The 13,480-nt window shown below is 38.2% G+C and overlaps 2 protein-coding genes across 3 annotated transcripts; both read right to left on the reverse strand.

The window, feature by feature from the left end:
• Positions 1 to 265: 265 nt before the first annotated feature.
• On the reverse strand, positions 266 to 4,577 carry LOC125186539 (putative disease resistance protein RGA3). 2 transcript variants are annotated; one of them, XR_016136029.1, is made up of 4 exons: positions 1,229 to 4,577; positions 1,090 to 1,137; positions 675 to 798; positions 266 to 551 (listed from the first exon to the last, which is right to left on the reverse strand). XR_016136029.1 is itself a non-coding variant. In XM_089066197.1 (3 exons), the coding sequence occupies exons 1-3, from the start codon at positions 4,518 to 4,520 to the stop codon at positions 749 to 751; spliced, it is 3,390 nt and encodes a 1,129-aa protein (XP_088922323.1). In that variant the 5' UTR covers positions 4,521 to 4,577; the 3' UTR covers positions 266 to 748. The 2 variants fall into 2 exon arrangements, 1 of the variants encoding a protein (XP_088922323.1); XM_089066197.1 differs by having other exon boundaries at positions 266 to 798.
• A 1,240-nt stretch (positions 4,578 to 5,817) lies between these two features.
• Positions 5,818 to 11,650, reverse strand: LOC125219214 (ATP-dependent RNA helicase DEAH11, chloroplastic-like). The gene is made up of 3 exons (XM_048121130.2): positions 10,773 to 11,650; positions 7,310 to 10,457; positions 5,818 to 7,169 (listed from the first exon to the last, which is right to left on the reverse strand). The coding sequence occupies exons 1-3, from the start codon at positions 11,550 to 11,552 to the stop codon at positions 5,941 to 5,943; spliced, it is 5,157 nt and encodes a 1,718-aa protein (XP_047977087.1). The 5' UTR covers positions 11,553 to 11,650; the 3' UTR covers positions 5,818 to 5,940.
• Positions 11,651 to 13,480: the final 1,830 nt, after the last annotated feature.

Raw genomic sequence — 13,480 nt, forward strand, 5'->3', positions numbered from 1 at the left:
CAATTTTTAGCTATAGTATGAAAACGAGATAACAAATCATTTGTTTACTTGTATTTCCAAATTTCCAGGGCTGTAAAATGATGAATAATCTTCATACGACTTTGTTTTTGTTATGAACTTTACAATTTTTGGGATATGTCTATCATTCATGGTAATTATGCCTTTTCCTGGAAAAATATTTAGCTGATCGTTATGGTATCGATTTAGAATAGTCTGATGTGACTGAAATACATGGATTGCATACACAGGCTTTATATTTTTACATTTATGAAGACTTTTACAAGTATAGACAAAGGGATCATCAATTAGATATTTGTGAAAAGTAAGACTGTAGAGTATGAAGGATTAATAAAAGCTACGAAAAACTTTAACCCAAACATGTTGGGGCAAGGGGACTCCGGTTGGATCCCTGGACACTATCTTAATGCAACGAAGCCTGGATGTGGGATTACTGTTGCTATCAACAAGGAGGAACTCTAGCTATACAATGCGTACAGCCGTCAACTTTCTTTTCGACAATGCTTGAACACACGTCTTTGCTGCATCTTCTTCTGCCACCATTTTGTGGTATAAGAAATAACACAAACAGAAAATGCCAATCCTGCCGGGAAATTTTAATGTGCAATTTCCAGTATGAAGAAGTAGAGGAGAAAATACGTAAAACTTGGCTAGACCTGGAGATGATGTCTCAAACAAATCAATCAAGGAATATGGGAGTAATTGTTGGTGAAGCTGACTCAAAGACAAATCATTTCCCCTTCTTCTTCTCAACTTCTTCATCTTCTTTACCTTCTTCTTCTTAATCAAAATAAAACACGAAAACATTAAGTACAAATATATAATCTTTTTGAAAGGAAAGCGTTCAATTAACCAATTTGGGATAAGTATGTGCAACTTACACAATTTAGCATGATAATATTATCATAAAATGGAGTTGAAAGGTGGGAAAAAAGAGTTGATAAAAATTACCTACCTTACAAAATATTTGAAAAGAATGAAAGAATGTGAAATATATACCATCTATAAATTCTCATCAAATAAAACACACCTATAATCTAAACAAAAATATAGAGACTAGCAAATACGTACCAGGGTTACCCGAATTCAGCAATGTACGTAGTTCTGCCAATGGTATATCTGTAATGTATAATACAACAGATGATACTAATGAGATGAAATTTCTGTTACTATATAAAACATGATGCATACAATATCCAGCAAAACTCACATATGTCTTCTCCGTTAATCTTTAAATGGAAACCTTTGTGAAATTGGTGCTGCCGACTTTCATTCACACTACTTAACCATTTAGGTAACTTTTCCATTCCAATAGTCTCCAACTCTAAACATTTAAGAGCAGTAAGATGTTGAAGTGATTCCACCAGATTTTCCCAACCACCTTGGATCCCTTTCAATGTTAAACTTGTAAGTGAGTGGGAGCTGCTTCTGCATGCTTGCAATAAGGCATCGACACTCTCCATTGATCCCCCCATACTTGCATCTAATTCTAACATTTCCAAGCCACTGAAAGAAGGTGGGATCTCAACAAAACAGGTGGTCATGAATTGAGGAATACCAACAATTTTCAAAAATTTTAGATGGGGTGATTTTGGGAGGCACCCAATTATTCCAGGTAGATTCTTTAGGTTACTTATATTCTCCAATAGCAGTTTGTGGAGTGAGGATCCTATTATTTCACATGGAAAATACTGCAGAGCACTGCATTCACTAATCATCAAGCATTCGAGGCTTCCTTGTGATTGTTGTACGCCAATATCTTCTACTAACCATTCCAAATTTGGACAATCTCCTACTTGCAAGGTCATCAAAGAATTGAGGGTGCATATACCATTTGGTAATCCTTTCAAATTGAGGCACCGGTATATAATCAACTCTTTCAAATTGAGGTTGCATGTACCATTTGGCAATCCTTTCAATTTGGGGCACAACTCTATCTTCAAGTATTGGAGTTTAGGAAATACCTTGATGCCACTTGCACCCTCTGATTCTACTTCTGCCCACTCTGCTAGCTCAATCATCCATCTCAATTCGAGTTTTTTGAGAGATGGAAAAACAATGCACGTCTCCCGTTTCTCTAATCCATAGAACGAAGAACTTATGGACTTCACATTCCACAGTCCTTCCAATCGGAGAGTCATGAGATTTGGCAACTGCCCAAACATTGGAATTTCTTCACATTCAAAGCAGTTATAGAGACCCACCTCAATCAAATTGTTAAGTGGTACACAAGAGGTTTGACGCACTTTTTCAACTTCCATCTTTTGAGTCCATGATGGAAATCTTTTTCCCTTGAATCCTTCAATCCATAACCTCTTCAAATTTGGGTGGGGTTGAAGGCCATCTAACACATTCTCATCATTTGTAGTTTCATCCTTTCTAGTTTGATCCCATCTCAAACAAAAATTCAATAATTTTGACTTGTCAGGTAGACTTACTTTCTCAGCCTCTTCCTTGTTAGTAACCTTTTCAAGCTTTGAAATTTGCAAATATCCTTTGAGACCATTCAAACTTCCAAGCTCTTCGATTTTCCATCCATCTTTGTCGCCAACTTGAAAATACTCCAGTGTTTGGAGAGAAGTTAATCTCCCAATCTCGCCAGGCAACTGTGCATCAGGCCCAATATAAAGATGCCTTAAGTTAGTCAAGTACTTCAACGTAATTGGAAGTTTCCTTGTGAAATAACTATCAGTTCTCAATGTTTGCAAGTGAACCAGCTTACCAATCCAATCCGGAAGATCAATAATTCTTGAGTGTTCAATATCAAGAACTCTCAAGTGTATTAACTTCATGATTGAACTAGGCAACTCATTACCTTCATAACTTCCAAAAGTTAAAATATGAAGACATTTGAAGTCTGAGAACATGTTACCACAGATATTATCGATGGACAATAGAGTGCGCAAATATTTTGCATTTTGTTTTAGAACATCACTTGACTTTTCTTCAAAAAACATGTATCGAACTGGGTTTATGCCATCTGCATTATGAGAACCGGCTAAAACAGAAGATGCAAGATCATGCACAAGATCATGCATCACACAATTTTCCACATTAACATAAGGATCTCTTTCTCCAGTTTGCAGTAATGATTTCTGTGTAAGAACATTGATAAATTTGTCTCCCATAGATTCCATGTCACTGCTTCCATCAGCTACAAGAAATCCTTCTGCCATCCAATACTCGATCAATTTCTGCCTTTCGATTCTGCGACCTTTAGGAAAAATCGAACAGTATGCAAAACACTTCTTAAGTGATGGTAGAGACAAATTATCAAAGCTCAACTTCAATATCTTTGTGATATAATCTCCTTCGCTGCTTGAAAGCCAATTCTCTTTGATCGAGCGCCATTTTTCTTCAGATTTTTTATCGCGTAGTACTCCACCGACTACGCTGGCAGCTAATGGCAAACCTTGACATTTTTGTGCAATTTCTGTCCCAATGGCCTCAAATCTTAAAGGAACTTTCTCTTTTCCAAAGGTTCTTTCTTTGATTATCGACCAACAATCATCTTTTGATAATCCTTCAAGCTTATGTATATGAATTGCACTGACAGTTGTAGCTACCTTTGTAATTCTAGTGGTAACAACAATGACATTTCCCTTAATAGAACTAACGCCCAACAAGGAATTGATAAAACAATCCCATGTCGGACGATCTTCATTCCAAACATCGTCAAGAATAAGAAAATAAGTTTTATCTTTCAAAACTTGTTGAAGCTTTTCAAGAACACCTTCCCTACTTCCAATTTCAACTTGATTCGGAGAAGTCAGTGCTTTGAGGATTTTGTTGAAAAGAACAATTGGATCAAAAACTTGAGAAACATGCACCCAAATATGTGATCCAAACAGATTCTTTTCTTTTAGAAGATGAAAGACTTTCCTAGTCAAAGTAGTCTTCCCCAATCCTCCCATTCCCACAATGGCAAGGATAGAAATTAAACGTTCATCGGATTTGATACTAGTTGTAAGAATCTCAACTATTTCTGACATCACATCATCTCTTCCAATAAAAATTGGATCAAGAGTGAATGAGTCAGTTTCAAAGGTAGCCAAAGTTGGTACATTGGTGGCAAGCGTCTCTTTGAGTCCAAGCTCGGTAGCCTCTTTGTTAATGGACTCCAAATTCTCATCGATTTCTTGGATTCTAAGAGCCATGCTTCGGGAACGTGAAATATTAACGCATGATGATGAGAAGCATGATAGTACCTTTTGTTTCATGGGCTTGTTTTTTTTGGAAAGGAGACGATAGTTGAACTCGTCTAAAACATTGTCAGCATCGAAAGCCACGTCTTCAAGCTTCTTGAGCCAGCTTTTGACAGCCCCACCGGGAATGGTACGCTTCTCTGCATCGTTCAAGAACTCCTGGAGGGTACCCAAACGCTTAGTCAGTTTTGCTGCTTCTTTGTTGAGACCTCGAACAAGTGAGAACTCTTTCTTGGTGTGGTCGACGAGGTTTTGAACAAGAACTTGAAGGGCGGCAGCGGCAGCTTCTCCTTCCATTCTTTGCGATGATAACAGATTAAGAGAGAGAGCTTAGATTTAGAAATGGAGAAGTGAAATATGAAAATTATGAAATAGGGTGTAATAACTTATTATGTGATTATTCTTTATAACTTATATGGTAGTAGTAGTATTCAAATAAAAATATTTTTTACTAGTTAAAAGGAAAAGTAGGGGATCATTACTCATTATCTGCACAGCATAGGAGGCCAATCTCATTTAATCATTTTACTAAGCATATGCTTTTCTTGTTTAGCTCACAGCCTTTCATTCTATATATGCTTTTCTTGTGGAGGCTAACTTTTATTCTAGGTATGGTTTTCTTTTTCATTTAATTTTAATTCAATTCTTGCCAGTAACTTTGTTTTTGTTTTATTTTAAAATTTAGTTGTGGTTTGACAACTAGATAAACATATTATATATCTATTCAAATTTTGATTTAATAAAACTTTGTTCAAACTCCAAACCTATCACTTACATGGAAGAGATATACCAATCATACATTGAGATTTCAAGACTGCTAAAATTCTTCTGGATTGGGTATTTATGCTGAACTTATTTTCTTGCTTGGTTGTAACAAACTAATACAGTTTTAATTAATTATACATGCTCCTTTAATTTTCTCTGGTTATCCAGATATACAAATGAACATTTGATTGCAAATTATCTTTGAAAATTGTGTTGGTGACTTTTGGTGTTTATGCATAGTTTTCACATCTACTCGAAATATTTTTCTTGTCCCAGTTCAATATATTTTTCCAGCATGGACAGACGATATTATGGTTAGCCAAACTATCTTCAGCTTCTCTTTTTTATGAGTTACCACGCTTTTCCAGGTAGATTTTTCAAGTGGAGAGAGAATATAATATAAGAAAGAGAGAAAGAGAGAAAGAGAGTGAAGTTGTAGGAGACAGAATAAAGCTTTTGCCAAAAAAGATTAGACTCACTTAGTATGTAATAACCCAAAAAGGAATACGACTCAACTGTAATGGGACGGAAGGATTAGTAAGTGAGTTGATGTGGGACCAAAGTAGATAATGTTAGTCTCTGATTTGTTTCCTGATTACATGAATACGGAGTTGACATGTCGCGAGAGTAGTAGAGATGTGGAATATAGAAAGAATAAGAGAATGATGCAAACTTTAATAATTACTTCTTCCCAACATTGCACATGTATGATTTTACGAGATTTGTCAATTCTGTGTGTAAATTGAGGATGTGATTGAATGTGTAGTAGCAGTGTTTCTCTGGAACTGAACAAGGCAGATGTAGCTATTGCAAGAAAAACACGAGAGAGTGGAGTGAAAACCAACTTTGTGATTGATTGGGATCTCTTGCAAGTTGCAATCAAAACATGTCTTCGGCACTGTTGAACGAATATACTAATATACTGAATAAAATTGGCAACCAACACTATTTTTCATAATACATGATCGAACAACATGTTTGGGTGTCTAGAGCTGATATGGCTGCTGCAGTCTTCGGCACTGTTGAACGAATCCAAGCATAACCAGCAAACATGTCTCCCGCACCTACAAGTAACGTGGTTGCACCCGTCCACCTTCTCAACCGTGAACCCACACCCCGGGCACTTCTTCACGTTATCTTTCCCCATGCACCACTCCTTGAGCGATGCCTCGGGATCACCTTTCAACTCGCGATACTTCTCACAGGACAGGAGCGGGTGGTATTCAATGTGGCACTTCGTACACGTCTCCATGAAGCACACCCCGCATCTGAAGGCTGCAGCGGCCCCACTGGGATCCGCTACTCTGTAGACTGATGGACAGTCGGCCGACGGGCAAAACTTCAAACCACCTCGACTCGCTTCCACATACGCACCCAACGAAACCTTGAAAAGTTCATCAAGTTTCTCTTTACACAACAAAGACCTCAAATCAGCAACCGTGATTTTAGCCTTGCAATCCTCTTTACAACAGTGTAACGGGAAACGTCCGCCACTTTGGATAACAGATTCAAACTGCCTCACCAAAAATGACTTGCAGACTTTGTGATGGCAGTCCTCAAGCATCTGAGAATCACACGGCTCCACTTCACATAGACAAAAGATACTATCATAATCATTCTCCGGACTTTGCAACTCACTCGAATGTGCAAGATCGTGCAGTAATCTTTCGACTTCTTGCATCAATGCTTTGTTACCTACGATAGATATAGTGTGACGTCTTGCATTTAAAGACAGCTCAACCTCTGGCACTCTATCTCTAAGTCCATTAAGATCCGGCCCAAAACGCTCAACAACTCTCTTCATCATATCAGGAGGGAAGACTCCATCACGAAGTTGAATCTCGAGTTGCCTACTGTCATATAGGGTTAGGAGACCTTTGACTAAGCTCTGTTGTGCATACTCCATCTTTTCTGGAGGACCATAGACTCTCAAACTCATTTTCTGCTTATCGAAGTATATATGCGTTCCAGTCCCTCGCTCAACGGATTTCATAAGCATAACCCCATCCCGCGAAAAAAGAATCTGAAGAACAGCCGGGGTTATATCCGGATGATGTATAATTGTCCCTCCAACGAGCTCCGACAGAGACTTTTTCAACTCGAAAACAAGTTTAGTGGCGGTAGCAGATATCTTTACTCGGTAGCCACCGTTATTGGTTTTCTCCAGATACCATTCTACACCTGCACAAATTTGAACATCAGCAACATAACAGCACCTTAAGGCATTTCCACAAATCAAAATCAAGTCTCACTTAAAAAAACCCAACCAGCAAATGATTGGGAGTCAAATAGTATAAAACTACTCTCTCAATGTGAAGTACCTTGATAACGCGGATCGCGCTGAAGCCTTCTGAGGAAATGATGAAACTCATTCTCGACAACATGATATACAGAGGGAGGGCAATACACAGAGCCATCAAATAGTGGACGACATACAATTTTTTGCCACGAGCCACATCCAGGTAGTACTTTTTGATCAATATGCTCCAGGGCCCTAGCTGCCTCCAAATATAAATTTCCATCAAAATCAATTTGGGCTCTCATGATACTGTCCTTTGCTTCTGGTGGAAATACCTTAACATTAACAGGGGCACCCTGATTCCTTCTAGGCATGAAGGGAGAAATTTCACGCAAAATGGCATCCTCACAAGCCGGTGGTGGTGGTAGAAGATCATCATTTGCATTCTCTAGCAGTAGAAAGAAGTCCGTGATTTGCCTACTTGTTGAAGCTCTTACGACAGGACGTATATCTTCTTGAGAAAGCTCCCTGTCAAGCCCAGTAAGTTTTATGCTGTCTCGAAACTTGGCACTTGGTCTACACCAAACACGCGTGTCACCAATAACTAGATTGGAGAGATCATTGACCATTGCCTCAACATCATCCGGATTGCATTTCACAAATGCAATCCCTTTGCTGCGCCGACGAGGCCACGAGATTTTGGCTTTAATACGGTTGGACGACATCATTCTGAGATCACTGTCATGATTTTTTATAGAAGGAACGACCCTTAACAAACCACCACTAAATCCAACCTCATTCAACGCAGTAGCCTTCTCTGCAGCATCAGGTGTCAAAAATGTTACCCTTCCCCACTTGTCCTTGTCTTCGTTTTCCTGACCAGAGACCAAGAACCTGCTAACAGAGCAAACAAGACCTGAAGTGAAACTCTCAAGATAGAGTAGAAGCTCTTTCCGATCAAGTGCGCTAACATTAGAATGATATATGTCAACAGACAGACATCTCTTCTCAAGTTCCAGATGTTTTATCTCAGCGCCAGCTCCAAAGAGAGCGACGGAGTTTAAGGCCTTGGGGCCATACATAAATTCCTCAATACACTCATTCTGCAATAGCTTCATTTCATACTCCAATGCTTCTACAACTAAACTCATCACTTTCTCAATATGCTGTGAAGAAGCATACACAAGCACCTCATTCCGGTCAACATCAACTACAACACCAATCCTTTCATCAGCACAGGACTCTCTTATTTTTGATTCAAGAAAGCGCACATTGCTATTAAATTTCCCACAAAACCTTTTTAACTGAACACTTCCAAACCCTGATAGAACCCTCTTGTGCAACCGTTGACTGTTCATTGCCAGGAAATCAAATGGTAGAGAAGGAGACAGGGTCGAAAAATAATCAAAATCACATGCTGTAACACATGCCAAATACTCCTTTGACACAGATAATATTTCTGAGAAAATCACCCAGGTTGGCCTCTGGCCGAAGTTGAACAAAGAACACGTAGGATGCAACGGCACATGTTTCTTTGTTAGTGCCACTTCATAACCAAGTTGATCGTGGCCAGAGTACATAGCCACATTTCCAGGCAAGGAAGAGAGTATTACATTTTTCAAACTTTTTTCAGGCTCTCCATGTATATGGGGATCCCAATACCAATAGTGCGGCACAATGATATTCAATTCATTTTTAAGGCAAGCTTCCAGTTCTATAACAGTGTCTTGGCATCTCCTCAATGTCTTTGCATTAATGCTATTTTCCCAACACCAAGTGTTTCTCTTTTCACGTGGCACAGCTTCCCACTCTCGGTAAACACAAAGAAATGTGAAGAGATCACCGCTAGGATGGCAAAACCTCACTTTCAAGCAATCAGATTTCAACTTAGCATCCACCGTACCGACTCTGCAAAATATGCTACTAGAATTTGCCATTACTGCAGCAAGAACAAGACCCTCTTTACCCAACCGCTGGTGGAAGGATTGTAAAATTATTTTACCAAGCCGAGGCTCAATACCCAACTTGACTATGTGTTTCCCTTCAGTTGTTAACTCATACGCATCGTTTTTCAGCACAACTGCTCCTAGCTGAACAAGATTTCTGACAGCCATATCTATGGAACTGGCACTAGGTGCATCAACAAAGTCAAACTCCTGCAGATCCTTCACACCCAATGCTATAATTTTCAAAATTGCTACGCCAAGATGTACCTTGCGAATTTCTGGTTCCTGGTGTGGCAGCATTGATTTAAAATCATCTTCTGAGTAGAGTCTATAGCATGTCCCAGGTTCTGTTCTCCCAGCACGACCAGCTCGTTGTTTAGCAGAGCTCTGACTGATTCTGCCAACCTTGAGAATATTCATGCCTGTAGCAGGTTCATACATGCTCTCTTTTGCCATTCCAGAGTCAACCACATACTTGACGCCGGGAATTGTCAACGATGTCTCAGCAACATTGGTGGAAAATATAACTTTTCTTTTACCTGGATAGGTTAGAAACACTTTATGTTGTTCTTCATATGAAAGTTTTCCATGTAAGGGCAATGCTACAGCATACGAAGCTTGAAAATTCTCACAAGCCCATTCTACTTCACTCTGTGACGTCAAGAATGCAAGAATGGTGCCTTCCCTCTCACTTCTGTTGATCTTCACTACTGTATTTAGAACATCATGTACGTACGACGGCATTAATTTCGAAACTGAAGACACTTGAGAATGGCAGGATTCATATTTAACAACAACGGGGAAGTTTCTCCCAGCCACATGCAAGGTCCTACAACCAAAAAAATAATCCGAAAATCGGTCTGCATCCACAGTAGCAGACATGATGATAAGCCTGAGACAGGGCCTCTGACAGAGTAAAGTCTTGATCAAAGCCAGAAGGAGATCTGTGTTCAAGCTCCTTTCATGAGCCTCGTCAACAACAATGCAAGATATCATGGATAGTTGATTGTCGCTTATGTAGTGCTGCAACAGGCAGTGATCGGTTGCAAACACCACGTTGGACTCAAACTCCTGAAGCGATGAATATGACGGGTGATACACAACTGAAGTATCATCGTAGCAGCCAAAACTTTCCTCTTTCACCCTCTCGGCCAATGTGATTGCAGCAAGTTTTCGTGGCTGCGTACAAATAATGGCACCGTCGCCACATATTCCAGAATCAGCAAGAAACTGAACCAACTGCGTGCTCTTTCCTGAACCAGTCTCACCTATAAGTACTGTGACCTGTGAAAGTTCCCATTGAAACAATTAAAATACATTCTGAATGCTTTACCTACAATTCCAAGTCTACATGAAACAATCAACATTAACAAACAATCATTCCTATTAAAATAAGAAGCTCCAAAATAACCTTAAAATTTGGAATAATAGACATCAGTTCTATTTCTTTATACGTTGATTTTTATATGATGTTAACTTCCATCCTTGCATAAAAGTTGATTGAGTTGGAAATAGTCACACCCTTTCTTTCATATAATTACTATAATTTGGCATGTTTGAAATGTGACAATGAATACAAGAGAATGAGGTTAGAGCAACCTGTTGGCAGTATATATGCTTCATGATCTCCTGCCGATGGGCATAAATAGGCAGTCCGTCGTCAAGCCTCCTGCATTCCCTCATCATCAACATATAAATCCTTCCCCATTCAATCTTTCCGCGTCCAAATGGTAGAAGTTGGAAATCGCGTTCCTCCTTTTCCCCATCCTCCAAATACTCTTCAATAGACCTAATGCCACTTTTGAATTCCTCAATCCTGTTGGAGATAAAGGTAGTCTCACCCACCAAAACCTCGCTTTTCTCATGCAACTCATTGAATACCCGCAAGCTTGCCTTACCCATCAAGATGCTAGAAATCCTTTTCATTTCAGCTTCCAGAGTAGCCAACTTCTTCATCCACTTGTCCACCAACACACCCTCCTTCAATCCCTTCAATTTCTCGAGAAACAACACCTTCAGCCGATCGTTCAATTCCAGCCTATCCGACGGAAGGTCGATGTTCGAAACAAGGTGGGGCACAAAGCCAAACCCCTTATCTTCCAATTTCATCCCCCACAGCTGAACCATCATCGCCAGAGTCTCGCACCATTGCTCGTAATCGAGTGACGCGGAGATGGAATTCGACACGACGAAATCCGATCTCTGCGGCTGGAATTTCAGTTTGCGAACTACAGCTTCCGCGTCGGCCCGCTTATGCCCGGGGCATAGCTGGACGATGAAATTGGGCCGGGGCGGTGGGCGATCATAGTTGTTGGAAGGGAACTGTGATCTCCAGTGCTGACGGCGGGCGGCAGAAGGCGAGGCGTTGGATTGGTACATGATTTTAGGGAACCTGCAAAGCGTAGAAGATGAACATGGGGTTTCTCGTCCTCTTTGCTCAAAGCAAAATAGAGCATGCAATGCAATGCAACCGTTTTAGAAATCGAATACAAAAAGGTTTAAACCAACAATAAACAAATTGAATTGAATAGAATAGTTGATGAGAGTAAAAGTAAGTTTAGAAGCGTGCCTGAGTAAGAGGATAATTGAGTTGGAGTGCTTAGGTTGTGTAGGATTTTGAAGAAGAGAATTGTGATTTGGGAGAAGAGGAGAGGGCGCCGGCCGTACGTTTGATATATTTCATCAATTTAGAGCTATAGATTATTGAAGGGGAAATAATCACTAATTTAAGAAGATGGGTTTGGAAGGGAACCAAATTTTATCTCCGACGTCGTAGTTTGTGATTTGTTCGAAATGATTATTTAACGATTTTGATTATTTCAATAAACGATTATTTCAAAATTTCATGAATGAATTGTAATCATGGAAATTTTTATTATAAAGGTTGCATTTTTTTCAATAAACGATTTTTTTCCAACTTCACATAGTATAATTTTTTATTTCCAAAGAATAAATCCCTTTAATCTAGCCCTAAAAAACCGCTACCAACATCACATATGTTAATATGTATATATCCCTGTAATCTAGCCCTAAAAAACATACTCCAACATTATATAGATTATTAATATTAATATTTATTTACAAAAAATTCATCACCTATTTTATAATTATCTTATCCCAGTTAAATCCTTCACTTAGGACTATTTTTCAATACAGTTGATATATAAATGCGTATAAATTATAAAAATTAATTCGCGTCATTATTAGGAATTAAATGCACACGAATCCTAATTACATTTTTCTTCCTGTAGTTCCATTCATTTGTGCGTAAATTTAAAAAATACATTCTCATCGAGTTTTAAAATAAAATTAATTTTAATCATTACTGTAAATGAAATGCACATAATTTTGATTAAATATCATGTTAGAACTTACTAAAAGTAGTAATTGATATCAATCGCAGAAGTTTCTTAATTTACTATTGAAGTTCAATGGCATATAAAAACTATATTAATCTTGATATTGATTACATGTATAACATTCTACAAAATGTATTAGGAGTATATGCATGTTATGAATTTAGATTTTTACTTTATTCTAGAAGAGAGCTATAATCTCTTCGTAGAATTATTTAGCTTATTTATGTTTTATTATTTAATTGTTATGATATGATTTACTTTCGATAATAGTTAGGATTTGATTGTTTTTATAAACCGTTAGGATTTGAGTTGTTTTCATAGTTTATAAGGATTTATTTTTACAACACATATTATTTATAATATGTGTGTAATAATTTATTATTATTAAGAAGAATGAATTAAATTACTACTCCCCGTGAAATATTGTCCACTTTTTTCAATTTAGTTCGTCCGTGAAAAATTGTTCACTTTGTTTTTTTACTATTTTTTGTACATGGACTTACTTTTCACCAACTCTTTATACTCAATACCATTATAAAACTAATACTCCCTCCGTCCCACATTTGGAGTTGGTAGATTGTGTAATTAATGAAGTGAGATGGTGGAGTTGGTTGAAGGTGAGTCCCTTTTGACTTTTGATTTTCGTTTTGATTTATTTTAATGTAGATAATGTCATTTTTATGTAATTTTGATGAAGAATGGGGTAAAATTATATGACCAAATATGGAAAATGCTAAAAGTGACTCTTAAACTGGGACAGACTTTTATGGCAAAAAGCGACTCTTAATCTGGGACGGAAGGAGTATATAAATGTGATATTCTCATTCTATTAACTTTTTCAACTCAATTTTCTACGCATCAAGTCAAACTTGAATAATATGTCATGGACAGAGGAAGTAATATTTATCATTCTCTCTATCACGGTTTCTCTCTTCTGGAGAAAACCAA

This window comes from Salvia hispanica, chromosome 2, assembly GCF_029641045.1.
Source record: "Salvia hispanica isolate PSC_SH4W2 chromosome 2, Shi_PSC_v1, whole genome shotgun sequence".
In the NCBI taxonomy this organism is placed as follows: Eukaryota; Viridiplantae; Streptophyta; class Magnoliopsida; order Lamiales; family Lamiaceae; genus Salvia; species Salvia hispanica.

Bases quoted from the DNA above. Each gene is read 5' to 3' on its own strand.
- LOC125186539 (XM_089066197.1), bottom strand. From the start codon at position 4,520: ATGGAAGGAGAAGCTGCCGCTGCCGCCCTTCAAGTTCTTGTTCAAAAC. The intron at 1,138-1,228 runs GTGAGTTTTGCT...TATACATTACAG, and splicing joins GATTAACGGAGAAGACATAT to ATATACCATTGGCAGAACTA. The intron at 799-1,089 runs GTACGTATTTGC...ATTTTGATTAAG, and splicing joins GCTGAATTCGGGTAACCCTG to AAGAAGAAGGTAAAGAAGAT.
- LOC125219214 (XM_048121130.2), bottom strand. From the start codon at position 11,552: ATGTACCAATCCAACGCCTCGCCTTCTGCCGCCCGCCGTCAGCACTGG. The intron at 10,458-10,772 runs GTTGCTCTAACC...GAACTTTCACAG, and splicing joins AGCATATATACTGCCAACAG to GTCACAGTACTTATAGGTGA. The intron at 7,170-7,309 runs GTACTTCACATT...AAATTTGTGCAG, and splicing joins GCGCGATCCGCGTTATCAAG to GTGTAGAATGGTATCTGGAG.